General features: G+C 38.7%; 1 protein-coding gene, 1 long non-coding RNA gene and 1 pseudogene across 18 annotated transcripts in view; 1 reads left to right on the forward strand and 2 right to left on the reverse strand.

Moving 5' to 3' along the window:
* LOC144581768 (uncharacterized) overlaps nucleotides 1-27819 on the forward strand; it is a 120774-nt gene that overhangs the window by 29688 nt on the left and 63267 nt on the right. The window contains exon 2 of the long non-coding RNA XR_013532988.1: nucleotides 25564-25619. This is a non-coding gene — a long non-coding RNA (uncharacterized LOC144581768). The remainder of the gene's footprint in view (nucleotides 1-25563; nucleotides 25620-27819) is intronic.
* LOC100401581 (MICOS complex subunit MIC60 pseudogene) lies at nucleotides 17718-20359 on the reverse strand (annotated as a pseudogene). Its single transcript, XR_013532987.1, has one exon. The product of XR_013532987.1 is annotated as an MICOS complex subunit MIC60 pseudogene (transcript).
* ALPK1 (alpha kinase 1) overlaps nucleotides 22118-27819 on the reverse strand; it is a 182424-nt gene continuing 176722 nt past the window's right edge. For all 16 annotated transcript variants that reach the window (XM_054253050.2, XM_054253048.2, XM_054253045.2 and 13 more), the window contains one exon: nucleotides 22118-27694. In XM_054253050.2, the coding sequence (XP_054109025.1) occupies nucleotides 27495-27694 (200 nt within the window). In that variant the 3' untranslated portion in view covers nucleotides 22118-27494. The remainder of the gene's footprint in view (nucleotides 27695-27819) is intronic.

Raw genomic sequence — 27819 nt, forward strand, 5'->3', positions numbered from 1 at the left:
TGACTTCATATCAGCATTTAAGTATTGTTAACCTTATGTAACAGTATTTGGCTTGGGAATAGGTGCATTTCCAGTTGTACAAACATAGTTGTATTGTGTTAGGCATCATTATGACCTTATTATTGTCTTTATTTGAAGATTGTATATAATCTCAGGAAATGTGTATGGATTCAAGTTGACAAGGGGTGGACTTGTGATGGTTAATACTGAGTTTCAACTTGTTTGGATTGAAGGATATAAAGTATTGATCCTGAGTGTGTCAGTGAGGGTGTTGCCAAAAGAGATTAACATTAGAGTCAGTGGGCTGGGGGAGGCAGATCTGTCCTTCATCTGGTGGGCACAGTCTAATCAGCTGCCAGTGAATATAAAGCAGGCAGAAAAACGTGAAAATGAGAGACTGGCCTAGGCTGCCAGCCTACATTTTTCTCCCATGCTGAATGTTTCCTGCCTCCCCAAACATTTGTTGAACTCCAAGCTCTTCAGTTTTGAGACTCAGACTGGCTCTCCTTGCCCCTCAGCTTGCAGGCAGCCTATTGTGGGAAATTGTGATCATGTAAGTTAATACTTAAGAGTGTGTGTGTGTGAGTGTGTGTGTGTGTGTGCGCGTGTGTGTGTATATCTTACTAGTTCTGTTCCTCTAGGAAAACCTAACTAATATATTCAGTTAACTCTCCCTCCCCTCCACCCACCTCGATCACACCATTGTCTCCTAATTTATAGTTGCTGACAAGAGGTCTTTTGTAATTTTTATATTTTCTCCTCTGTAAGTTATATCTACCCTGTTTCCATGCATGGCTACTGTGAAGATTTTGCCTTAATATGTAGTTTCAGCAGTTTGACTATGATGTGTCTAGGTGTGACTTCTTTGATATTTACATTTTGGAGAGATTTTCTGGGTTTGTTAGATCTGTGAATTTTTGTCTTTTGTTAATTTTGCAAAATTCTCAGAAATCATCTCTTTAAATATTTTTTTTGCTCCATTCGCTATCTGTTCTTTTCTGGTAATTCAATTACATATGTTTAGTTCTTTTAATACTGCTATGCAGCTTTTGGTAGCTCTTATTCTTTTTTAAAACTCTTTTGGCTCTTTACATTTCAGTTTAAATAATACTTACTGATCAATTTTTTTATTGGACAAGTATTTAGTGAGCACCTATCATATACCAAGAACTGTAAGTTCCAACCTCTGTATAAGGGTTACAACCTTGCACAGAACAGATATAATTTCATTTCTGTGGTACTTTTCTCTCTCTCTCTTTTTTTTTTTAAATTATTTTTTGTTCTCAGTGTATGAAAAGCAAAGCAATCCGGGATACTTTTCAATTGAGAAATGGAAAGCAATACAATAAATTAAGAAATATATAGACTGGTGAATGAAATAAAGGAAAGAAACAAAAGACTCCTTCTAATGCTAAGAAGAATTAATAAAAATGAACAAAATAAAAATGCTCAACATGTCATTAAAATGCTGAAGTGCTTGGACAAAATGAGTATATTCTCTTGTGCTGTAAAAGCAATCCTAAGATCATATTCCTTTAAAAAATTTGTTTAGTTCAGGCGTACATGTGCAGGTTTGTTATATATAAATAAGTTGCACATCACAGGGCTTTGATGTACAGATTATTTCATCAGTCGGGTAATAAGCATAGTATCCACTGGTAGTTTTTCAGTCCTCTTCGTTCTCTAACCTTTAACTCTCAAGTAGGCCCCTTGTCTGTTGTTCCCTTCTCTGTGTCCATGTGTACTCAAAGTTTAGCTCTCACTTAGAAGTGAGAATATGCAGTGTTTGGTTTTCTGTTCCTGCATTAATTCACTTGGGATTATGGCCTCCAACTCCATCTATGTTGCTGCAAGGGAAGTAATCTCATTTTATTTCATGGCTGTGTAGTACTCCATGGTATATATGTACTGTATTTTCTTTATCTAATCCATCACTGATGGGTACCTAGTGATGGGTGTCATGTCTTTGCTATTGTGAACAGGACTGCGATGAGTATATATGTATATGTGCCTAAGTAGAACAATTTATATTCCTTTGGGTATGTACCAAATAATGGGATTACTGGTTCAAATGATACTTCTTTTTAAGATCTTTGAGAAATTACCACACTGCTTTTCACAATGGCTGAATGAATTTACATTCCCACCAGCAGTGTATAAACATTCCCTTTTCTCTGGAACCTTTCCAGCATCTGGCTTCCCCCGCTCCACTTTTTAATAATAGCTATTGTGACTGGTATCTTACACCATCTTACAATGTCTCATGTGATTTTCATTTGCATTTCTCTAATGGTTAGTGATGTTCAGCATTTTTTCATATGGTGTTGACCACATGTATGTCTTATTTTGAAAAGTGTCTGTTCATGTCCCTTGCCCACTTTTTAATGGGGTTGTTTGTTTTTTAATGGTAAATTTTAAGTTCATTACAGATTTTAGATACTAGAACTTTATCAGAAGTATAGTTTACAAATATGTTCTTCCACTTTGTAGGCTTTTTGTTTACTCTGTTGATAGTTTCTTTTGCTGTTCCAAAGCTCTTTAGTTTAATTTTGCCTCATTTGTAATTTTTTGTTTTTGTTGCAATTATTTTGTAATCTTTGTTATTAAAATCTTTGCCAAGGCTGATGTCCAGAATGGTATTTTCTATGTTAACTAGCAGGGTATATATATATATATATATAGTTTTAGGTTTTACATTTAAGTCTTTAATCCATCTTGAGTTGAAGTTTGTATATGGTATAAGAAAGGGCTCCAGCTTCAACCTTCTGCATATAGCTAACAAGTTATCCCAGCACCATTTATTGAATTGGGAGTTGTATTGGTTTATTCTCATCCTGCTAATAAAGACATACCCCAAACCAGGCAATTTATAAAGGTAAGAGGTTTAATTAATTCATAGTTAAGCATGGCTGGGAAGGCCTCAGGAAACTTATAATCATGACAGAAGGCATCTCTTCACAGGGCAGCCAGAGAGAGAATGAGCGCAGAGCAAAGAGGGAAGCCCCTTATAAAACTATCAGATCTGTGATAACTCAGTCACTATCAGGAGACCAACATGAGGGAAACCACCCCATGATTCAATTATCTTCACCTGTCCTGCCCTTGACACATGGGGATTATTACAATTCATGGTAAGATTTGGGTGGGAATACAGAGCCAAACTGTATCAGGAGTTTTTTCTTCATTGCTTGTTTTTGTCAACTTTGTTGATCAAATGGTTGTAGGGGTGTAGCTTTATTTCTAGGTTTTCTTTTCTATTCCATTGGTCTGTGTGTTTGTTTTTGTATCAGTATCATGCTGTTTTGGTTACTGTAACCTTGTAGTATAGTCTGAAGTCAGATAATGTGCTGCCTCCAGATTGTTTCTTTTTGTTTAGGATTGTCTTGGCTATTTGAGCTCTCTTTTGGTTCCATATGAATTTTTAAATAGTTTTTTTTCCACTTATGTGAAGAATGTCACTCGTCATTTGATAGGAATAGCATTGAATCTGTAAATTGCTTTGGGCAATATTGCCATTTTAACCATATTGATTTTTCCCATCCATGACCATGGAATGTTTCTCCATTTGTTTGTATCTTCTCTGATTTCTTTGGGCAGTGTTTTGTAATTTACATTGTAGAAAGCTTTGACTTTCCTGATTAGTTGTATTACTAGGTATTTCATTCTTCCTGTGGCTATTGTGAATGGGATTGTGTTATTGATTTGGCTCTCATCTTGAACAATGTTGGTGTATAAAATGCTACTGATTTTTGTACATCGTTTTTGTATCCTGAAACTTTGCTAAAGTTGTTTACTAGATCTCAGAGCCTTTGGGCAGAGACTAAGGGATTTTCTATGTATAGAAGCATATTGTCTACAAACACAGATTGTTTGACTTCCTCTCTTTCTATCTGGATGCCTTTTTTTTTCTTTCTCTTGCCAGATTACTCTGGCTAGGACTTCTAGTTCTATGTTGAGTAGGAGTAGGGAGAGTGGGCATCCTTGTCTTGTTCCAGTTCTCAATAGAAATGCTTTCAGCTTTTGCCCATGCAGTGTGATGTTGGCTGTGGGTTTATCATAGATGGCTTTTACTATTTTGAGGTATGTTTTTTCAATACCTAGTTTGTTGAGAATTTTTTAACTTGAAGAGATGTTGAATTTTATTGAAAGCCTGTTCTGCATCTATTGAGATAATTATGTGATTTTTGTTTTTAGTTCTGTTTACATAATGAATCATATTTATTAATTTACACACATTGAAATAACCTTGCATCCCAGGGATAAAGCCTACTTGATCATGGTGGCTTAGGTTTTGATCTGGTGCAGCATTCAGTTTGCTAGTATTTTGTTGGGGATTTTTGCATGTATGTTCATCAAGTCTGAAGTTTCATTTTTGTTGTTATGTCTCTGCCAGGTTTCAGTATCAGGATAATTCTGGTCATAGAGAATGAGTTAGGAAGGAGTCCCTCCACCTTAATTTTTTGAAATACTTGCAGTAGGAGTAATACCTGCTCTTCTTTATACACCTAGTAAAATTTGGGTATGAATTCATGTGGTCCTGGTTTTTTTTCTGGCTGGTTGGTCTTTTATTACTGATTCAATTTTGGAACTCATTATTGATCTGTCCAGGGATTCAATTTCTCCCTGGTTCAATCTTGGAAGATTGTATGTTTCCAGGAACTTATCCATATCTTCTAGGTTTTCTAGTTTGTGTGCATATAGGTGTTCATAGTAGTTTCTGAGCATTTTTATGTATTTCTGTGGTAATGTTCCTTTTTTCATTTCTGATTGTGTTTATTTGATATTGTCTCTTTTTTCTTTATTATTTTAGCTAGTGGTTTGTGAATCTTATTTATTTTTTCAAAAAATAAATCCCTGAAATCATTGATCATCTGTATGATTTTTCATATCTCAATTTCCTTCAGTTCAGCTCTCATTTTGGCCACTTCTTGTCTTCTGCTAGCTTTGGAGTTGGTTTGCTTTTGTTTCTCTAGTTCCTCTAGGTGTGATGTTAGGTTGTTAATTTCAGATCTTTCTAACTTTTCAATATGGGTGTTCAGCACTGTTAACTTCTCTCTTTTTTTTTTTTTTAAATTTTTATTGGATTTTAGGTTTTGGGGTACATGAGCAGAGCATGCAAGACAGTTGCGTAGGTACACACATGGCAGTGTGCTTTGCTTTTCTTCTCCCCTTCACCCACATTTGGCATTTCTCCCCAGGCTATCCCTCCCCACCACCCCCTCCCACTGGCCCTCCCCTTTTCCCCCCAATGGATGAATCTGGAGAACATCATCCTCAGCAAACTGACACAAGAACAGAAAATGAAACACCGCATATTCTCACTCATAGGTGGGTGATGAAAAATGAGAACACATGGACACAGAAAGGGGAGTGTTAACTTCTCTCTTAATATTGCTTTAGCTGTGTCTCAGAGATTCTAGTATGTTGTAACTTTGTTCTAATTAGTGTCAAAGAATTTTGTGATTTCTGCCTTAATTTCATCATTTACCCAAAAGTCATTCAGCAGAAGATCATTTTATTTCCATATAATTGTATGATTTTGAGTGATTTTCTTAAAATTAATTTCTATTTTTATTTTCTGATGTTCTAAGAATATGTTTGGTTTTTTTTTTTTTTTTTTTTAGTTTGCTGAGGATTGTTTTATGGTGATTATGTGGTCAATTTTAGAGCATGTGCCATGTGCAGATGAGAAGAATGCATGTTCTGTTGTTTTTAGTTGGAGAGTTTTATAGATGTCTGTTAGGCCTATTAGATCAAATGTAGAGTTCAGACCCCAAATATCGTTGTTAGTTTTCTGCCTTGTACTAATCTATTTTCAAACTCACCAATTCTTTTCTTAGCTGTGTTCAGCCTACTGATAAGCCCATATAGGGAAGTCTTCAATATGGGTATTTTGTGTGTATGTGCGCTTATTTATTTCAACCACTCCCATCTGACTCTTTTAAAGATAGTTTCTATGTCTTTACTGACCTCCCTGTCTGTTCATGCATGCTGTCCATGTTTTCTATTAAATTTAAAAATTAATCAGGGTGATTTAAAAATCTCTGTTTGATACTCTCAACATCTGGGTCATCTCTGAGTCTGGTTCTGTCAATCTCTTGACAATGGGTTGTTTTTGCATGCCCTTAAAGTCTCATGTTATTTGAGTGAATGCTGAACATCCTTTGTGGAAGAATGATAGAAGTTGAGATAAATAATATTTACACCTGGAAATGGACATCCATTTTCTTTTGTTTGGCTCTTATGTTGGGCATTGAGTTAGTTTAGGCAGACATATGCTGGGTTTGGGTTTTTTTGTTGCTCTCATTATCTTCACATTCACAGCTTTAGCTCTGAATTTCTTCAGTGGTGGGCTGATGCTTCTTTGTGCTCAGAGTGCGGCAGGCCTGGGATAATGGAGGTTTTCATTTTTGTTTTGTTTTGTTTTTCTCATTGTTCCTGCTCTGTCCTCAGCTTTCTGTGTGTTCTTTGCATATCCATACCATGGTGGTCGGGGAGAGGGTGTCTCTTTCCATGTTCTTTATTATTCTTCAGTGATAAAATACTATTGTTTGTTATTGTGAACTATGTTCATGGGGAGAAAAGGAAGTTTTTATTTTCCTAACATAATTTCAATTTCAGGTAGATTCGCATGCCTGGGTCTCAGAAATGGAGGCTCATCAGTGTTTCTTGACTACTCTTTCTCCCAGTGCCTGTTGAACTCTGACCTGTAGGTCACTTGGCCATGGATAGAAAACAGTTTCCTGGCTGTTCACAGAAGTAGGACAAGTCTTCTTAAACCAGTACAGGATCCTGCTTTTCCCCAGGAGCAGAGGGCCTTTGCATCTAGTCATAACCTAGAAGTAACAGAATTCTTGCCTTATCTCCAGTAGTTTCAGGCTTTTTCTTTCTGTGACAGAAGGATCCAGGTAGCTGGGTGGAGTTCATATCTCTTCCAAAGGGGCAACTGAAAACTCCCTCTGTGTCTGTACCACTGATTACCTCTTGCATGCCTACTCGTCCCTAGATTTTCTCTGGAGCTCCCAGTGGAGGGCAAGGAAAAAGAGCTAGTAAATGAGGGTGAAATCCTCCTGGGTCTTGGACTCTCAGTTATTTCAAACTGATACTTCAGTGCACAATTGGCTTTTAAGAATCTATTAAACTTTCAGCTGATTTATTCTAATTGGCTTATATGGTGATCATCTCTTTCTTCTATGCTCTGCCAATGGCAAAAGAGTTTGCATGTCCCCTCTCTCATCGAAGGGGCTTGTAATTCTTGAGAATTTATTTGGTTGCCCCATAACTTCAGCTCTTTAGTGGGCTCATGAAAAGATTGTGGATTTTCTAGTCTTTTCCAATTGCTAGGGTGAGAGCCATTTCTCTTATGATGTTCTATGTCTTAAATGAGATCAGAACTCTAGAACTTTAAACTTGAAATATAGAAAGAATACAATCAAGGAGACTGCATAAATTTTGTTAATGGCAAATCACCAGGGTAAGGATTTACTAGCTCCTGCTGTGAGGTTCCATGTTTGTTTCTGGTCTTGGATTTTCATGTGAGATCACTTCTTGTGTCATGTGTATCCTATTTAACATTCCTTAAACAAGCCTGTGTTCCTTGCAACTAAAAACCTTAAAATGAGTGTGAAACCCAGCGTCTCAGAACCAGGAGCACATCGAACTCACATTATGTGGGAGGCAACATTCTAAAGATGCCCTCCCCCCAGATTCTTATCTCTTGGTTGTTCAAACAGTAATATAGGCATTGCTGTAAAGGAATTTTGAACACATAATTAAAGTCCCAAGTCAGTTAACTTAAATTTGTTAGTTAATGTATTTATTAAGACAGAGTCTCTCTCTGTTGCCCAGGCTGAAGTGCAGTGGTGAGATCTTGGCTCATTGCAAAATCTGTCTCCCAGGTTCAAGTGATACTCATGCCTGAGTCTCTCCAGTAGCTGGGATTACAGGCGCAAGCCACCACTCCTGGCTAATTTTTGTATTTCTAGCAGAGACAGGGTTTCACCAGGTTGCCAAGGCTGATCTTGAACTCCAGACCTCAAGTGATGTGCCCATCTCAGCCTCACAAAGTCCTAGGATTACAGGTGTGAGCCACCACACCCGGTCGAAAGTGCTTTCAAATGTGGGGCTTACCCAGGTGGGCCTGACTCAATTAGTTGACCCCTTTTAAAGCAGAAAGTTTTCTATGACCAGAAGCAGGACAAGTCAGAGAAATTTGCAGCATGAGAAGGATTTAGCCTGCTGTTGTTGGTTTTGATGCTGGAGGGGTTCTATACAAGGACTACAGAGTGGCTACAAGTAGCTGAAAGCAAACCCAGCTAACAGCCAACAAGGAAACAGCCATCTGTCTCACAACTACAAGGACCTGAATTTTGCCAACAATAGGAATGAGACTGGAAGAAGATCCGAAGCCCCAGCCAGCTGACACATTGGTTTTAGCCTTGTGATACTCTGAGCTGAGATCCCAGTCTCACCATCTGGGATTTCTGACCTATAGAACTGTGAGATAATAAACAGGTATTGGTTTAAGCTGCTAAATTTGTGGTAATTTTTTAGGCAGCAATAAACGACTAATGCATGCTGATTTCAAGTGAATGGGACTCTCTGGAGCTGTGTGAGGCTGCAGCCCTGAATGTAAATAATTTTGTGACCATCTGTTGTCAGAATAAAATACTTTTGGAAAACCATGTTTACATAATCAGGATGAAAGTTTAATGAAGTTGAGTGGACTTATAGCAGAGACCGATCACAGAAAGCATGGAGGCCATACTATGAAACAAAACTCGAATTCTGAAGCGTGGAGGTCAACAATACAGAAAACAGATTCTATCAGTGAAGCAACTGGCATTCATCTAGCAACTAACCTTAGCTCAAGTGGAAAACAAAACTAATATTGTTAACTCTAACTCTGCTTTGGTTTAAAGGATGAAAATATGGTTAATAAGTAATGATAAAAAACAATAGTAACAACAACCATTTATGAAACATTTACTCTGTGCTAGGCACTGTACCAGCAACATTACATGTGCTCTAATTCTCACAAAACTTTTTGAAGTTGATACTATTAATCGCCTTTTAACCTTTGGGAAGTAGTAATAAAGAATGATCCTGAGATTAATCAGGAAAGAAACGGGAAACAAAGGCAGCATTTTAGCACAGGAAGTTTAAATGCCTGTTTTAGTTTCATGATGTGCCTTTAATCTTGGAGTCCCAATAATCCTTAGCTGCTCTGGATAAAGGAGAAAGCACACTCTTTAATTCATTAAACTTGAAGAATACTCTTCTTAATGCACTTTAAACACCTGGTCTCTGAGCCAGAACCCACTAAATTAGGCCTTCTTTATCACTTGTTTTGAAAGTAATTCACACTTTGTCTGAAGCATATCATGTAATAATACATATAATGTAGGTTAAAAACATTTGCTGATCTTAAAAAGTTGGATTATCACCACGTTTGGGTCACATAGTAGTAGAGTAGTCCTAGGGATAATGATGCCCTATTACTAGAGTCTAAGAACAGATGGCAATCAATTTCTCCAGCATTATCTGGTTTGCAGATGTATAATAGTGATGAAAATTAATAATAATAAAATACTGATAACCATAATTTTTACCAATTTTATTCATGTACCGCAAATGATTTAATTTTCTTAATTAAATAAGCGCTAAAATAAAAATCATGGAAGATGGGCTGAATCTCCCTAGTGATGGGGCACTCAAGCATTTTTACTTTTTCACTTAGATAAAAAAGAAAAGCAAATAACAAACAAACAACAACAACAAAAAACCCTGTCCACCCAGGAGATAATCCATTTTCCACACTCATTATCATTCAGATGAGTCTTTTGTAAGACAAAGATGTCAGCATAGCTTCTTTCAGTGTCTGAGAACGCCTTTCTTATTTGGATTGTATAAATAAAGAGGACCCTCTGGATCTAATTAAGAGATTTTTCACCTGCCATCATTCATTCATTCAGTTCACAAACATTTATGGAACACGTGCTATATTCAAGGCACAATGTTAAATACTGTATTACACTAAGAGTTATGCCACAATGGGTCAATCATAAAACCACACTCTTAATTAATCTTGCGATTTTTAATGATTTAATTCTTTCATTCAGCAAGGCCTTATTAAGAATCAAGTGCCAGGCTAGGCACTGGGGCTGCCAAAATGAACTCACAATCTCTGCTTTCACATACTCATAGTCTAATGGGGGGAGGCAGAGGCATAAACAAGTAATTACTGTGCAATTGAGGTCCTACCGTAAAGGTCTGTGATGGTGTAGTGGAACCTGTGTGTGTGTGTGTGTTACTAGAGGGAAGCAGTAGAAGAGGCAGAGAAGGTCTCCCTGGGGAGATGACACTTGAAGGACAAGTAACAATTTCCTGGGGGAGGAAGGATAGAATTTCCTGGGGAATGTAGGATTGAATATACCAGGAACAGGGAAGGGCCTTGGAAGACTTTTGTGGAAAGGCACATTATATCTGGGGAATTGCAGTCACATATGGCTGGGAGATATGGGATTACCTGGAGATGAGATTGGAGAGATATGGAATGAGAGAATGATGTTTGAATATTATTTAGATCAAGCCAGATGAATTTACCAATATTAGACTATTTTCACTTACAAAAACAGCAATTTAAAGAATAATTCAGGGTGATATAACAATGATGTACAAGCATCAATAAATAACCACACCAACACAATTTATTATAATTGTTACTGTTCCTGTTATTATTATTTGCATTTCTCACTCCCCACCCTGGCTTCTCCCTAGGTCCAATGTTGCTCCCTGTGTCTGGGGGAGATTCTGAGTTCACATGCAGTTAACTAATCTTGGCTGCCACAGTTGGTGAGAGTGGGACTGGGTAAATGAATTCATCAGGACTACACTGGAAAAACAGCTGGGGTAATAATGACGATAAGACCCTACCTTTCTTTTGTTTTGTTTGAGATGGAGTCTCGCTCTGTTGTCCAGACTGGAGTGCAGTGGTGTGACCTCAGCTCACTGCAACCTCCCAGGTTCAAGCAATTCTCCTGCCTCAGCCTCCCAAGTAGCTAGGGATTACAGGCATGTGCCACCATACCAGGCTAATTTTTGTATTTTTAGTAGAGACAAAAACCCTCTCTCTGAACATCAGAGTGCCAGCCACTGTGCTAAGTCCTTCATAGGCATTGCCTGTAATCCTCACAGAAAAACCCAGGTAGAGATTTTGATATGGGCACTCCAAGGCTCTAAAGAGGACAGGCAACCTGCTCAGTGGCACTTCGCTAGTGAGCAGCAGAGCTGGGACCATTCCTGTCTAATTTCACCAGGCACTCCCCTTCCAGGAGGCTTAGTGAGAGTAACTGTGGTAGAACTCGAGAGGATCTAATCACCAGCTGAGTTTAAAAACTATTTCCCTGAAAAGGAAAGCTCTGAAAGTGAGTGAAGCGCAATGAATTTCTTCAGAGTGATTTAGAATCTTTGTTTCTAAATTTCAATTTTTTGTCCTTAGAAAGGGAGAAAGAGGAGAGAATAGAAGATCGGGATGGGGCATATAAGAGGCAGTTGGGTAATCTGGGGAGAAAAGTGAACAACCACTCTTTCCTCTACCTCCCTGCTGGCAGGGAATCAGCTGGCTCTGGAATTTAACTCTTTCTTTGCTGTGGCAGGAACAAAGCTCATTCTGCTTAGCAAAGTCCTTCTCACCAACAGCTACATAGCAGGGAGGAATATCATGTGGCCATCACAGGACAAAAATATTTCACTTGATTTATTCCCCTAAAAGATGTGCATGGGAAAGAATGGGTGATCAAAAAATACAACGTGAAAACTGAAAATACGTTACTAAGGAAATGTTCTTAGCCTTTGAAGTTAGACAGCATTTTCATTAATTTGGGTTGGTGGTCCGGCTGAGACCCTGAAGCTCCTGGAGTTTTGTCATCATGAAGCCACCCAGCACACCATAACACACAGTGGGAACAAAGCCTCTGGAGGCCCATGTGATCCATGAGCACAGCGTCTCATCTATTATCCAAGTGGCCTACTCTAGAAACCATCTTTTGGGTGTGTCTTTTCATTTGTTTCTTCTGTCTCCCATGCTGAGAGTGATGACAAGGGTCATTTCTAGTTAATGTTGTGGACACTGCACTCAGAGTGACCTTTCTCACTGAGAAGCAGCCTTTCACAGTCTGGGTTTTAAAACGGTTCTCTCAAAAAAAAAGAAGTGAGTGTATTTCTTTAAAGATAACACTTTGAGTTTAGAGTAAGATGACTGTGGCTCTCAGTCTTTTTGTAAGAAATGTAATTTTTTTAGGGTCTGAAAGGGAAAATAACTCTAGGGTTATTTAGCAGGAACAAAAAGAAGTAATTTTCAGCAAAGTGGAATATATCATTAATCTCTCCAATGGAAAACATTATGGTAAATCAATAAATCACTTAGAAGGGTTTCTACTCCCTCCTAGCCATTCCATGGGTCAGTTGTGCCAACTTATAAAATGTTTCCTGAAAACAATGTTTTCTTGATAACTGGAATGGTTGTTACAATTTATAGAACATTTACTTTCCTGAAGTATATTTTTCAGTCATCTTTTTAGCATTTGAGCTACACTGTTGTTGGTGGCTGTTCTGAGCACGGCGTTTTTAGCACATCTCCGAAAACCACCAAGAAAGTAAAGCAGTTGACGAAGGCCAAAGAACCAATGCAATGCACTTAATCCATCTGGAGCTGCATCTCAATCTAATTTTTAAGTTATTGATGACAAAGTTTGGCCTTCTCTTTGTATCTGGGGCAATTTGGAACTGTCTGTTTCCCAATCATCAGCTACTACGTAGCCACTAAATAACAGCGAAATTTTGTTATTGGCCTAAACAGTCTTATTTGCATTTCCCCACTCCCCTCTCATAATCAAGAGTTGAGTGTAGTCAAAGCTGATACTTGGCAATGCAGACTTTTAGAGATGCCAGGTTGAATTCACTTTTATAGGTTGTCTAAAGATGCTTTTTGTTGAGTGTGTGTTCCAGGTCAGCCTCGACAGTGCAGACTGTGCCACAGGAATGGAGGGAGGAGACAAGGCAGGTCAATTCTGTGGCAGGTTACTGAGATCATGCGGATTGGTGGAGCTCTCTCTAATATCCAGCTCCATCTCAGGTCATCTTCCTTAATACTTGGTTGAACATCCTAGGACTTTGACATTTTCAGTAGAGACAAAAACCCTATCTTTGAACACTAGAGAGTGCCAGCCACTGTGCTAAGTCAGAACAATTTATAGTTTTGAATCTTGGCACATGGCATGTTTCAAAGACATCCAGGATCCATTGATCTTAATCTTTATCTATACTCACAGAAGGATTACGCTAACTTGTCTATAGCGGGGCAAAGGGGCCAACCACTCAGAGGGTTGCTTGTGTGCTGACCTGGCGTGGCTCCTCTGCACGAGCATGCCCCAGAGGCTGCGGAAAGATACAGCTGGCCAGAGGCTCCCATCTCTCATCTCCGATCCTCGCTGATGCAGGTGGCTCAGTGACTGCCGTCCTGCCCAAGGGAATACTGCCCATGATCCAGGTGCTCAGTCCAGAGAGAATGTTCCCTATTGAAATCATGTTGGGAAATGGCCCTTCAAAGCCAGTCGCCATGGGTTCTTCTGTTATTGGGAGAGACCATGTCAAATGTCTAACAAAAGTGTTTCAGCAGTCCCTCTCCTTTTTGTGATTTGTGTGGAAAAAGAAGGTTAAATCTGGTGTCTATTCTTAGCAGAGAAAACAGATATTCCAGTGCTGTCTCTTATTCTTACAGCATACTTGGAGAACGTATAGCTGATTAAGAGATGTAATGTTTGAAAATTTAGTTAAAAGTACTGAGATAGGGCATTCTTTGATTTGAAATCCTTTTGACTAGAAAAATGGTTTGTGCTTGAAGAAAGAACTTGGTGTGGCAAAGTATGAGCAAAAATAAATAGTGAAGAATTTCTAACAACAGTTTTGCCTGAAATGCATGGGAACCTAAAAACAACAATGACAACAATTCAGAAACAATTATTTGTCTTTAACCTGTGTCACTTCCAGTGTAAGGTCTGATTGACAAAACTTTATGCATTTGTTTAATCTAAACTTAAATACTTTGATATTTATTGTTATCTATTCTTTTTGAAAATTACTTTTGAAAATAAAATACAACAGAGTTACAGATTCAATTACATAAAAATTTTCTGTAATGAAAATATTTGCTTCTGCTTCATAAATTAAAGGCTGTATTCCAGCCTTTCATTGTGAACTTATTTCTATATGAGATTCATTTAAAATTTTATTACTATGTAGATCACACAATGGAATAACAGTGTTAATAACTTGATACTGTAGCTGCAGGATTTGTAACCTACTCTTATGAAGCTAACAGCCCCAAGGCCAATGGCTGCTCATTTATTTCACCGTATTTAAATCAATTGTAGGGGCAGTCAGACAATAAATTGTGTGTCCATCTCTAGTAATAAAATTGGCATCTCAAACAGCAGAGACTTGTGCAAAGATTTCACAGCTCCCCCTTTTGGGATGGATGCTTCTTTGTACTATCTCCTGCAGGGAATAAAAAAAGTGCTTAGATGTAAAATAACATTTTTTTTTCTGTTCTCTTGTTAAATTCTCTGTCTTACCACTGTATGGTTGAGCCCAATGTTTTTAGCTTCTGTAAAGCTCCCACTTACTGCTTGAGGGGAATTCTTTTGTCTGGGCAGTGGAACAAGATAACCGACTTAATCCTCCTAGTAACACGTGAGTCGCCATGTATCATTTTAATCTGCAAAACACTAGGGCTGAGTAGTGTCACATGCTGATTTTACTTTTCTATGAGAAAGTGACTCCCTGGCTCAATGATGGATTGCTTGTTCTCTTTAAACAACAGTCAAGATGGTGAATGCCCTGGGGTGATAGACAGAGTGTGCAATGGGAATGGGGGCAAATCTGATGGCCCAGTTCAAGTTCACCTGACAAAGCTGGAGCAGTCTGCAAGCAGCATTCGAGAAAGGATTATTCACACTTGCATTATATTTTTGAATGCATTTTTCTCCTTGTGCAGCTGCAAAGCTCCCTCACACTGAAGGTTTATGCACCATAATAAAGAGATTTATTTTTTTTTCCTCTCACCCTCTCTTGCTTGCTTCTTATACTTTACACTTAGTTTCTACTGAACTGTTCAGGCAGAGGACATCTGTATATTCAAACTGCACAGAACAAATATCATCTTCAAAATAATAGCACTGCTAAAAGACAGTAACAAAAGCCTGACATTTCTGATATCTGAAGAAACAAAGATTGTCTCCTGAAGTTGAACTCAACTCCTCAAACTTTGCTTTTTAAATATCGTTATTTAAAGACTGAACTCACTTCACAAGCAAAAGATTAAAATAAAAGTAAATTTCTTAGTTTAACTTAGAAAAATAATGCTTTCTAAGAATTATTTGAAAACTTTTCAACATCCAGTTCGCTATGAGATAAATATTAAAGAATGGAGGGAGAAAAATCAGAAAAGTTTAAACACAAGGAAGCAAAATAAGTTTCTTGATCAGTTAGGAAGGACTGTGAAAATGCTACTTCTTTTCTTCCAACTTTTTATGCTTCTGTCCACCCACTTAATCTGCCCATATCCCACCTTGTTGCAGAATCGTTTTCTGAAGCCTGGAGAGCTCATTCTTTTTTTATTGCCTCTCATAGTATGTAGCAAGAGTTAGTAAGCTAATCAACACTTATTGATCATCTAAGATGCAAATAATTCTTACTGGCATTTCATATTATTATGCAGAATTATAATAAGCCATGGCTAGGGAGTACAAAGACACACAAGGCCCAGTTCATTCAGGCTGGTGAGATAGAGTCATCTTGAAGGTGCCCTTGGTGATCCCTACCTACAGTATTCATGCCCTTTTTGGTCTCTCCCACATTGTATGAAGGTTTGTCTGTGTGACCAGTGACCAATAGAATACAAATGTGATGATGTGTTATTTCTGAGGAAAGGCTACATTATAAAAGACATTGTGACTTCTGCCTCTCTCGCCCTTCAATTTTTCTTGCTGCGATGTCGTCCTATGGACAGGCCCACATAGTGAGGAACAGAAGACAGTGGCCCACAGCCAGCAAGGAAGAGGTCTCCTTGCCAACAGCTATATGAGAGAGCTTGGGAGCAGATTCCCCAGTCCTGGGGAAGCTTTCAGAGGACTGGAGCTGCAGCTGACATCCTGTTAGCTTAAAAGAGACTGAGTCAGAACTACTGAGATAAGCCACCCTCCCCATCCTTTCTGATCTATAGAAACTGTAAGAATTAATAAATGTTGTTTTAAGCCTCTATGTTTTGGGTTTAATTTGTCATCATGGAACAATAGATAAATAATACACAAGATAATTATAATTCAACTACAGTAGATAATGTGATACAATTGTATATTAGTTTCCATAATAGCTATGCAATGATAGTTTCAGTTATTTTAAGATATCAAAGGAGGGGTACGTTACCTGGGTTGTGGTGGGGAGGGAAAGGGAATAAAGGATGTGAGGGAAGATTTCTTGAGGAGATGTTGGATGAGATGAGTCTTCGAGAATGAGAAGACATGGGGTGTGATTGTTCTGGTAGGTATAAAAACAGCACAAAAACAGTTACTAAGTGACGAAGCATCATATTGAGGTGTGGGAGATGGCAGGATGAACTATAAACTGAAACCATAAGTAGTTTGGTGTTTCTAGAGTGTAAATTGCAAGATTAGGATTAATTGATGGGCTAAGGAAGAAAACTGTTCATGCTCATTTTATAATGTGAACTTTTATTAGAAAAGAGAATTATTAGAATTTTTATCAATATTATTTTTTGAAATAAGTAATGCAAGCTTACTGCAGAAAATCTGGAAAACAAATGATAAAGAAGAAAAAGAAATCCACTCTAATAAATTTACTAGGGAAAAACACTATCAGTATTTCAATATATTATATGTTATTTTTTTCTGTTTTGATTAACCTCCAATAACCTGGTGAACTTGAAAGTTTAGTCTTCTCTCGTCAAGTCTCCAGATGAGAATATAGTTTGGCCAACACCTTGGTCGCAGCCTTTGGGACTCTGAGCTGAGGACCAGCTAAGCCATGTCCAGATTTCTGGCCCACAGAAACTGTGAGATGATAAAATGTGCATTGGTTGAAGCTGCTAAGTTTGAGATATGCAGCAATAGAAAATGAATACACCTTTCCATTCAAGCTTTTAGCTCCAGCACTCAACTATATCTGTTCATATGCAGGTCACCAGTGAACTCTGCATTGCTAAATTCAACAAGTTAGTTCACAGTTTTCATATGACTTATTTGTCAGTGACATCTGACGGAGTTCATCATTGCCTCCTTGATTCATATTCTTTGCTTGACTCAGACAATTCCCTCTTCTTCATACTCTTTCTCTAAAACTCCCACTAGATGATGTTGGACCTTCTTTTCTCCTCATCTCTTAATCTCTCATTTGCATTTTCTGTCCCTTTATTTTTCTGTGGCATTTTAGCTAATTCCTTAATCTCACCTTCCATTTGAACAATTCTTGCTTGAACTATGTCTAATCTGCTCTTTAACCTTTTTAGTAAGTTATACAGTCAATGACTGTATTTTTCATTTTCTAGAAAATCAATTTGGCTTTTTAAAAATTAATCTGGCCTTTAAAATGTTTATACAGAGCTTTAAATATTTTAAAAGAATACTGCATATTTATTGTCATTTTTTTTTTTTTCATCTTGTTGCTTTATTCAGTTTGCTTGGAGGGCAAAATCAACAGTAGTAGAGATCACAAACATTATTTTGATTGGCTTCACAAGCCTGATCAGTAAAACCTGAAAAACAGAAAATGTTACACAAGTTGCAAAGCAAGCACTCCTGGAGTTCACTGACATGATAGCAAGTGGAAATAATATAAATGCAACAGGTGTTAACATTTAGAACAGTACTTGTAAACCTGCTCCTTTCTAGAGAATTCTGGGACCCTTGCTGCAAACCCTTCATCTATCACTGCTGATTTCCTTTGACATGAAACATGACTTCACGAAAATCTTCCTAGACCTTACTCTGGCTGCACTTGTGTGGTTCCTATTCCTACGGCGCTGGCATATGCTGTCAGGATATCCACTATCTGCTTAGTTTCTAGGGTCATTCGGGCTTCCTTCAGCCAGTCCTGCGCCACTCGTCTGGATTCCCCCTTCAGCTGATTGACAAACTTTGCTGCTAGCTCCAGATCACCATGCTCAATGCAATAGGAGGCATATGACAGTAATTTAAATGTGTTTATATCCTCAGGGCAGAGCTCCGGGGGTGGCTTCAGTTGCTGAGGTGGGAATAGGAGCAGGGACTGCAGGTAGGAGAGGAAGTACTGGTATAAGCTATTCCTGGTTTCATCAATCATTGCTACCCTTCGGGCCAGTTTTTGAACAGCATAGAAATGGGCTCTAAGGGTCTCTTCACTGTACACCCCACGGGTCAAGGACTCTGGAGGGATAGCTGCGGTTAAAGCTTGGGTAAATTCATTATCAGAACAGTTGGCTTTGATGGCCTCAACTGCACTACCCAGTGGGACAGTAGGCGTTTCTGCAGATGAGGTTTTCATGCTGTACTGTAATGCCTCCACTGAAAGCCAGAGTTGGTGGGCTTTTCTGGCTTCCTCTTCAGCAACTGCATGACTCTGAACAGCCTGTTCGATTCCTCTGAGTCTGGCATAGGCAGTGTTTATATCCAGAGTAAAGTTGTCAACTTGCTCTTGACTGAGACGACGAAACTGTAATTCTTGTTCAGAGAGTTGCTCAGATAGGTTCTGCTCAAATTCATACTTCAGTTCTTGTTCTTGTACTCTAAGGACATCTCGCAAGTGATCAGTGTGGGCAGCTGCCTGTCGGCGAAGTTGGATTCTCATTTCATTCTCCATGGCATCTCTGACTTCCTCTATCTTTTTTTCCTGTTCAGCCTGTATTTCACTTCTATGATGTTCTAATGCTTTTGCTACTGCAGAGTCAAATGCCCGCTTTTCTTCCAGCTTTTGTTTCTCCAAGGCTACTGTGATGTGCTGCTTTTCTGTGGCCTTCTGTTCTGCTAGCTCTCTGTTCAGCTGATCAATGCGACGATGTGCATGAGCAATGAGGGAGTTTAGATCATCAGTAGAGAGTTTGTCAGCTAGGTCAGAAACACTCATTCCTTTCCACCCAGGAAGAACTTCTGGAGTAATACTGTCCAGCTCTCGTTTAAAGTCATCCCGAGCTTGGACCACCAGCTCATGATACTGAGATACAACCTTAGCCTCAGACTGAGCTGCTTGGACCTTTTTGACCACATTATCCAGATCTACTATCATGTTGTGAAGTTTACCCTCTGCAGCAGTTATATGAGGCTTGGCCCCAGCGACCTCTTTTTTCTTTGCATTTTCAATCACACTTTTCATCTTCTCTAACTCTTCTTTGACTTTGAGAAGGGCATCGGCAGCTTCATCTACTGCCTTTCTGCGTTCCTTCAACGCGCTCTCCACTGTGTGCCACTGAGCAGACTTCTTCTCGCCTGCAATCTCAGAATTGTCCATGGCGGCTTTCAAAATGTTGGAGTGTGCATTGACAGCCTGTACTGCAGCATTCTGAGCTGCAATAGCCTGCAGAGTGACACTTGCAGTTTGCCTCAGAGCATCTTCTAAGCTCTTGGCTAGAGACTCAATTTTAACTTGTTCTCGTTTTTCCTGTTGTGCAAGGCGAGCTGCAACTTCTTCAGGTGGTTGCTCCCTTATAGAAGATGAAGATGCTTCTTCTGAAAGCGCAGGTGTGGATTTTCCTTCACCAATTTCAGGGTGATCAGTTTTTAAAGATTCCTCATGCTGAACTGCAGGGGCTGGGACCGACAGTGTATCACCTGCTGTTGCTGAAGCTGAAGCATCTCCCTTTTGTTTTTGGAGTTGTGAGGCAGGCTGTTTAGATTCTTTCGTTACTTCTGATACACTAGAGATTTTTAGTGGACCAGATTGAATCGATTTCTTTGGCAATGGAACATTATAAGCTGCAGAACCAAGAACCATCTCGAAGAGTTTGTCTGAGTAAGGTATGGTTTTCTCCACACTTTCCCGGAAATGGGAATCCCATTTGGCATATAGGATAGTGCCACCAATACCTCCGCCAACAAACAAAAGGCCAGCTCCAGCAATTTTGCCAGTAGTCAACCCAGAGCTGCCTGAAGTAGAGTATCTGCGGCATGGTCGCAATGGACGGAGGACAAACTTCCCACAGAGACAACTCTGGGCGGCGGCGGTTACACCCGATAACTGACAGACCCGCAGCATCTCGGTGGAGCGGACGGCGGCACTAGTGAACGCTGGAGCTGCAGCGGCGGCGCGAGTCTATTTATTGTCATTTTTATGCGATATATAAATATATAACAACATTAAATAAAAGTTAACATGTAACAGCAGTTAGGGGAATGATAATCAACAATTTCTGGAAAATGATTTTCTCTTGGGTAGAGAAGGAAGTAGAGATCAGGAATGGAAGCTTCAAAAAAACATATTATATTTAATTTTTTCAGCCAGATGTTGGGTACATGGGTGTTGAAATAAACAAAAATTTAAAGATATTTTTACAATGCAATTTCCTGCAAATTCCTTTTTTGGGGGGGGAGGGAAGGAGGAAGGGAGGAGGGCAGGAAGTGGGGGAGGAGGAAGGGAGGAAGGAAGGGATGAAGGAAGGAAGGGAGGAAGCGGGGGAGAGAGGAAGGGAGGAAGGGAGGGAGGGAGGGAGGGAAGGGAAGGAAGGAATTCAAGCAATAAGAGAGACATTGCTGACCTGGATCTAGAGGTTTACAAGTTGATTTCTTTTTTTGAGAGAAGGAAAAAAAATGAGTAAAGGAGAGAAAGAAAGAGGAAGAGAGAGAGGGAGGGTGAACAGAAATATTGCTTTATTCTGAAAAAAAAAATGGGTATTAATAATGGCCAATCAATGTTTCATTTAAACCTATGAGTAGGTGTGATGTGGTATTGACAAGAATGTATATTTTATGTATTTGAAGTGGAGAGCTCTATAAATATTTATTAAGTTTACTTGTTCTGGATCTGGGTTGGAGTCCTTGATATCCTTAGTAATTTTCTGTCTCATTGAATCTAAGTCTCTATGTATCTACCTGGGTGTTAGGATCATTAGCTCTTGTTGTTGTATTGATCCTTTTACCACTATATCTTTGTTGCTTTAAAATCTATTTTATCAGATACGAGAATTGCAACTCCTGCTTTTTATTTATTTATTTATTTATTTATTTTTGCTCTCCATTTGGTTGGTAAATCTTTCTCTATTCCTTTGTTTTGAGTCTTTGTGTATCTTTGCATCCAGAAACAGGTCCTTTACATCCTGAAACAGGTCTGGATGTAACATGCCGTTGGGTTTTGGCTGTGTCTTTTGATTGGGGGATTTAGTCGATTTAAATTTAGGGTTACTGCCATTTGATGTTAACTGGCTGTTTGATTCATTCGTTGATGAAAATTCTTCTTTATGTTGGTGCTCTTTACTTTTTGGTATATTTTTAGTAAGGCTAATACTGGTTGTTTCTTTCTGTGTGTAATGCTTCTTTCAGAAGCTCTTGTAAAGCAGGCCTGGTGGTAATAAAACCTCTGAGTACTTGCTTGTTCATAAAAGATTTTATTTTTCCTTCAGTTGTGAAGCTTAGTTTGGCTGGATATGAAATTCTGGGCTGAAGGTTCTGTTCTTTGAGGATGTTGAATATTGGCCCCCACTCTCTTCTGGCTTGTAGAGTTTCTGCTGAGAGATCTGCTATAAGTCTGATAGCCTTGCCTTTGTGGGTAACCTGACCTTTCTCTCTGGCTGCCCTTAGTATTTACTTCTTCGTTTCAACCCTGGTGAATCTAACGATTATGTGCCTTGGGGTTGCTCTTCTTGAGGAATATCTTTGTGGTGTTCTCTGTATTACCTGGGGTTGAATATTGACCTGCTTTGCTAGTTCAGAAAAATTTTCCTGAATAATTTTCTGAAGGGTATTTTCCAGCTTGGATTCATTCTCTCCGTTGCATTCAGGTACACCTATCAAACGTAAATTTGTTCTTTTCACATAGTCCCACATTTCTTGGAGACTTTGCTAATTCCTTTTTATCCTTTTATCTCTAATCTTGTCTTCTCGTTTTCTTTCATTAAGTTGGACTTTGACCTCTGTTATCCTTTCTTCTGCTTGAGCAATTCGAGTGTTTAAACCTGTGCATACTTCTCGGAGTTCCTGTATTGTATTCTTCAGTTCCATTAATTCACTTATATTCCGCTCTAAGTTGTCTATTCTCAATAGGATTTCATCAAACCTTTTTTCAAAGTTCCTAGTTTCTTTACGTTGGGTTACAACGTGTTCTTTTAACTCAAAGAAGTTTCTTGTTATCCGTTCCGTGAAGAGTGATTCTGTCATTGGGATGCGCTCGTTCTCCATCAAGCCTTGTTCCATTGTTGATGTGGAACTGTGATCATCTTTAGAGGGAGAGGCGTTCTGATTTTGAGTATTCTCAGCCTTTTATGCTGGTTTCTTCCCATCATTGTAAATTTATCCTCCTGTCGTCTTTGAAATTACCAACTTTCAGATTAGGTCTCTTGAGTGGGCATCCAGGTTGTTAGTTCCCAGGGCCAGAACGGCAGCGTTAAGACTGATGGTGCTTTTCTGCCCAGGATTCTCCTGTCTAACTTCCTTCTTGTGTCTGAAATAGGCGACTTTGCCTTCCCGGGCTGCAAACCTCGGTCAGAAGGGGAACCAGTCTCGTTTACTCTGCACCGAGAGCTGCCGCTCTGAGGTGCCGTCACAGCCACTGCGCCAGTCTCAGGAGTCATGCTGGGAACCCGTGTGGGTCCTCCAACCCTTGGTCAGAAGGGGAGCCGGCCCGGTTTACTCTGCTCCGAGAGCTGCTGTGCCCAAAGTGCTGGCGAAACCGCTGCGCCGGCCACAAGAGTCTCACTGGTGACCGTGTGGTTCCTCCACTGGGGATCTTCTGCTCTGTGAGCGACCAGAATTTGTCTGAAAGTGTGGCATCCTCTAATTCTCTGCACTTTGACTGAGAGCTGCAATCCCGAGCTGTTATCCATCGGCCATCTTGGATTACGCTTCTGCAAATTCCTTTTAATAGTACTATGTCTGCTTTTTATAATTCAGAGATATGCATTGCTACAAAATCTTAATTTCTCTAAAATTCCTAGCTATGCCAATGTCATCCCAGTTAGCAGATATCCTAGCTTTTTGACTTAACAAAGAAAAGTGGGCTCTGACATGTGCTTTCTATCAATTTACTTCTCTATCACATCCAATTTCCAGTTTCTTCACCCGTTGTTGCTACTTCCTTTCCTTTTGTGTTGCTAGAGATATCCGTATTTCTTTCTAAATATAACTATCCTGACCTTTATTCCTGATTTCATCTTCTACAAACAGGGATTAGCAAACTTTATCTGTAAAGGTCCATAGAGTAAATATTTTTAACTTTGCAAAATCCAGTCTATGTTACTCAATTCTGCTATTGTAACACAAAAGCAGCTATAGATAATACATAACTAAATAAGTGACTATGTTCCAATAAAATTTTATTTACAAAAACAGATGACAGCAGCTTTGACCTCATCATGGATCATAGTTTGTTGACCCCCTTCTACAACAACATCTCAAAGGTCACTCTGTCAATTAATAGCCTCTTTTTGCTGTCAGCAGTCTTTTTTCATCGTTCTCAGTCTTTTACCCAAAAAATATATTTTTTTTCCTTGATTTTTTTCTGCGGGATTTTTCACTGCTGAATGCTCCTCCTCGTATTCTTTCCTGATTGGTTTGTTTTATACCAAACTTGGTTTCATCCTATTTGTCTATTGATTCTTCAGACTTTTCTTGGGATTCCTTCCTTTCTATGACCTTACATTTAAGAATTTTTTTTTTGTGTGTGTAGAGATTAAAAAATATATAGAAAAGTAGAAAGACTGGTACAATAAATTGCTATGTATCTGTCTCCCTTCAATGTTAACCCCAAAGAGCCAAGCTGCTTTCACTTCATTCTCCAAAAGTTTTTTTTTTTGGTTGAATGTTTTTAAGATATCACTTCATTTTATCTAACACTCAGTCCATATTCAAAATCCCCAAGTGTCTCAAAAATGTCATTTTATCACTGATCTGTTATCCCAGGGTTAGTGATCAGATTGATTGCAGTGTGAGTAGCATCAGCCTGATTCTTCCATGATAATTTTCCCCTAATAGTTTTAGCAGCCATCAATGCTTTCTGCTCAGATTCATTATTTCATTAATGGATGCAAAAATCTTGATTTTCTAATTTCAGTCTTTCTATGTTTATTAGCTGAACTTCTTCTATGATGTTGAATTGAATTGGGATAGTAGGTAAATTTGTCTTCTTCCTTTTCTCAACTTAAAAGCTTTAATTGCTTCTCTATTAACTATGGTATTGTTTTAAGTTTAAAAGAAGAAACCTTTGTCAGATTTAGAAAGCTTTTCTTTATTCCTAGTTTTCAAAGAGCTTGTTTTTTTTCTTTTACCAGGAGCCTATTTTGAATTTTATGAAATAATTTTCTGCATCTTATGAGATTACATAATTTTCTTTTTATTTTATTAATAGGGTAGATTATTTTTTTCCATATTCTTAATAAACATGTGTTAGCTTTGGTTTTCCAGGAAGCAGATACAGGAATAGATTAGACATAAAAGATCTTTACTGGGAGAAATGACTGTAAAGAATCGATTGGCAAGCGCAAGAGTAGGGAGTGGACCTGTGGGCCTGAAACCTATGAAAGGAGAGAGCAAGGAAAAGGGTTTGTTTGTTTGTTTTTGTTTTTTGAGATGGAGTCTTGCTGTGTCACCCAGGCTGGAGTGTAGTGGTGCAATCTCAGCTCACTGCAACCTCTGCCTCCTGGAAAATTGGCCATACTCAGCTAATTTTTTGTTGCTGTTGTATCTTTAGTAGAGATGGGGTTTCACCATGTTGGCCAGGCTGGTCTTGAACTCTTGGCCTCAGGAAATCTACCCACCTCGGCCTCCTAAAGTGCTGGGAGAACAGGCCTGAGCCACTGCACCTGGCCTTACGAAAGCCATTGTTTAGGCCAATATCAAGACTTTATTCCACAGTCACAGTCAGCAATTAGACATATTCTGAGACTAGTGTCCTTGTCATGCTTAGTCACTGGCTGACAGCACATTGAGGACAATATGGGTTCAGCATAAACGCAGAGATGGATTCAGGGGAGTGAAAGCTGGGAGTGTCAATCATCTGTGTTGCCTAAGGCAGGAGATTGGAATAGGTCTTCCTTGCCTCGATTGCAACTGTGAAGAGACATGTGCAGCAATCTTAAATTTGGAAGAGTATAAACTATCAAGTGTTCAGAATTGATACATGAAGATCATGTATGTAAGTTTGAGTCTCACCACCAGGTAAACCACACAGACTTCCTGAGCTAATAGTTAAGACTGAAGGATATTTAGAATGAACAGCGGTGAACGGGGAGAGTGAGCACCAGTTGCAGCCCTCAGGAGTAATTGCAGAAAAGAATTGGTTTATCTCACTTGTCCCTTTTGTTTCTTTCAGTAAGATCATGGAGGAGCTGCTTCCCAAACGTGTGTGAAGAGGTAGATCTGTGTAAGGTAAGGGACGGACTATGGTAGCCAGGAAAATGTATCCTTGTTTTTGTAAGAATATTCTTTTTTAAAAAACAGCTTTATTGAGATATAGCTTATATACCATAAAATTCCCCCTTTGAGTGTCTAGTCCAGTGGTTTTGGTATGTTCATAAAGTTTGCAACAGTCAATGTTATTCTTTTCTTTTTTTACTTTTTATTTTAAAAAAGTAAAATTTTTTAAAATAAAAAATTATTTTAAAATTATATTTTAAAAATATAATTTATAATATATATTTTAAAAATATAATTTAAGATTGTTTTAAAAATATAATTAAATAAATTATATAAAAATAAATTATATTTAAAAATTGCATTGTTTATTTTTAAAAATAAAAGTTAAAAAAAGAATAACATTGGGGTAGATTGTTCAAGGGTATATGTGTAGGTTTGTGTCATGGGGGTTTGTTGTACAGATTGCTTCATCACCCAGGTATTAAGCCTAGTACTCATTAGTTATTTTTCCTGATCCTCTACCTCCTCCCAGTCTCCTCCCTCTGATAAGCCCCAGTGTGTGTTGTTCCCCTCTATGTGTCCACTTGCTCTCGTCACGTAGCACCACCTATAGGTGAGAACAAGTGGTATTTAGTTTTCTGTTCTTGCATTAATTTGCTAAAAATAATGGACTCCATCTCTGTCCATGCCCCAGCAGAGGACATGATGTCATGCTTTACTATGGTTACACAGTGATATGGTTGGGCTTTGTGTCCCCACCCAAATCTCATCTTGAATTGTAGTCCCATAATTCCCATGTATCATGGGAGGGACCTGGTGGGAGGTAATTGAATTGAGTGGACAGGTTCCCCCATGCTGTTCTTGTGATAGTGAGTGAGTTCTCATGAGATCTGATGGTTTTATAAGCATCTGGCATTTCCTCTGCTGGCCCTCATTCTCTCTCCTGCTGCCCTATGAAGAGGTGTCTTCTGCCATGTTTGTAAGTTTCCTGAGGTCTCCCCAGCCATGTGGAACTGTGAATCAATTAAACCTCTTTTCTTTTTAAATTACCAAGTCTCAGGTATTTCTTCATACCTGTGTGAGAATGGACTAATACACATAGGGCTCCATGGTGTATATGTACCACATTTTCTTTATCCAGTCTACCTAAATTACCATCAATGACAGACTGGATAAAGAGAATTGTACCATTCTTTCATCTAACTTTTGACAGATCTAAATATACTAGAAGAAAATATGGGAGAATTAAAAAGAAAGAAACTCAGAGTATAAGGAAGAGCTAAGTATTATACATAACAAAAAGCCACATAAAATAAAAGATTGATGAATTCAACTATCTAAAAAATTCTGCACAGATAAACATTTTGTGCAAAGTCAAATGTCAAAAGACAGAAAAACAAATTGAATTCATATCACAAAGGCTCACATTTAAAAAAATACATAAAGATGCCCCACATCAATAGGAAAAGCCCCAATAATATCAATCTTGATAGATAGTGACAAAAAGCTCCAAAATCTCAATGGCGTAGACAACGCATGCCTTTCTCAGCAGTGCTTTGCATCCCTCATTGGTGAGTTGGGGCTGTTTTTCATGTTGCTTTCCTTGCAGGACTTATGCCCAGAAGCAACTGTCTCCTGACAGATTGACACATTCTTGGTAACTGTGGCAGAGGGAAAGAGGCTCTGCAGGATCTTGTGATGCCAATTAAACACAGGTGTTAAAGTGACACTCATCAATTCCTCTCACAAATCATTGTCTGGAACCTGTGCCATGGCCCTGCCCAAGCCCTAAAGGACCAGACTGTGCCATATTCTGTGTTCCTGGAAGGAGAGAACCAGATATTTGAGAGCATCACTAAGGTCTGTCACATTACTAATCCATGCAGTCTATGAATTGCGTGATTTATCTATTGGAGGTCTAGTCAAAGAAAGACGGTGGCAGATTTCATTACATTCCACATGCTGGTTATTAAAGAAGTAAAAAATTCCTCTCTTTCCAAAATTGGTAGTGACATCATTCCGATCAACAGAATGAATCTGGGGATCTGTGAGGTAGATGAGCCCTTTTCCATTACCAGTTACCCAACCTAAAAGAGAAATGAACACACCTGAGTATTAAATTCCCTGGAATTGTTCAAGTGTTTACAAAAATACACACACACACACACACACACACACACACACACATTCTTAAAGAGATACTTCAAAACTT

The sequence above is a fragment of the Callithrix jacchus genome, chromosome 3 (assembly GCF_049354715.1).
Source record: "Callithrix jacchus isolate 240 chromosome 3, calJac240_pri, whole genome shotgun sequence".
NCBI classification, from domain to species: domain Eukaryota; kingdom Metazoa; phylum Chordata; class Mammalia; order Primates; family Cebidae; genus Callithrix; species Callithrix jacchus.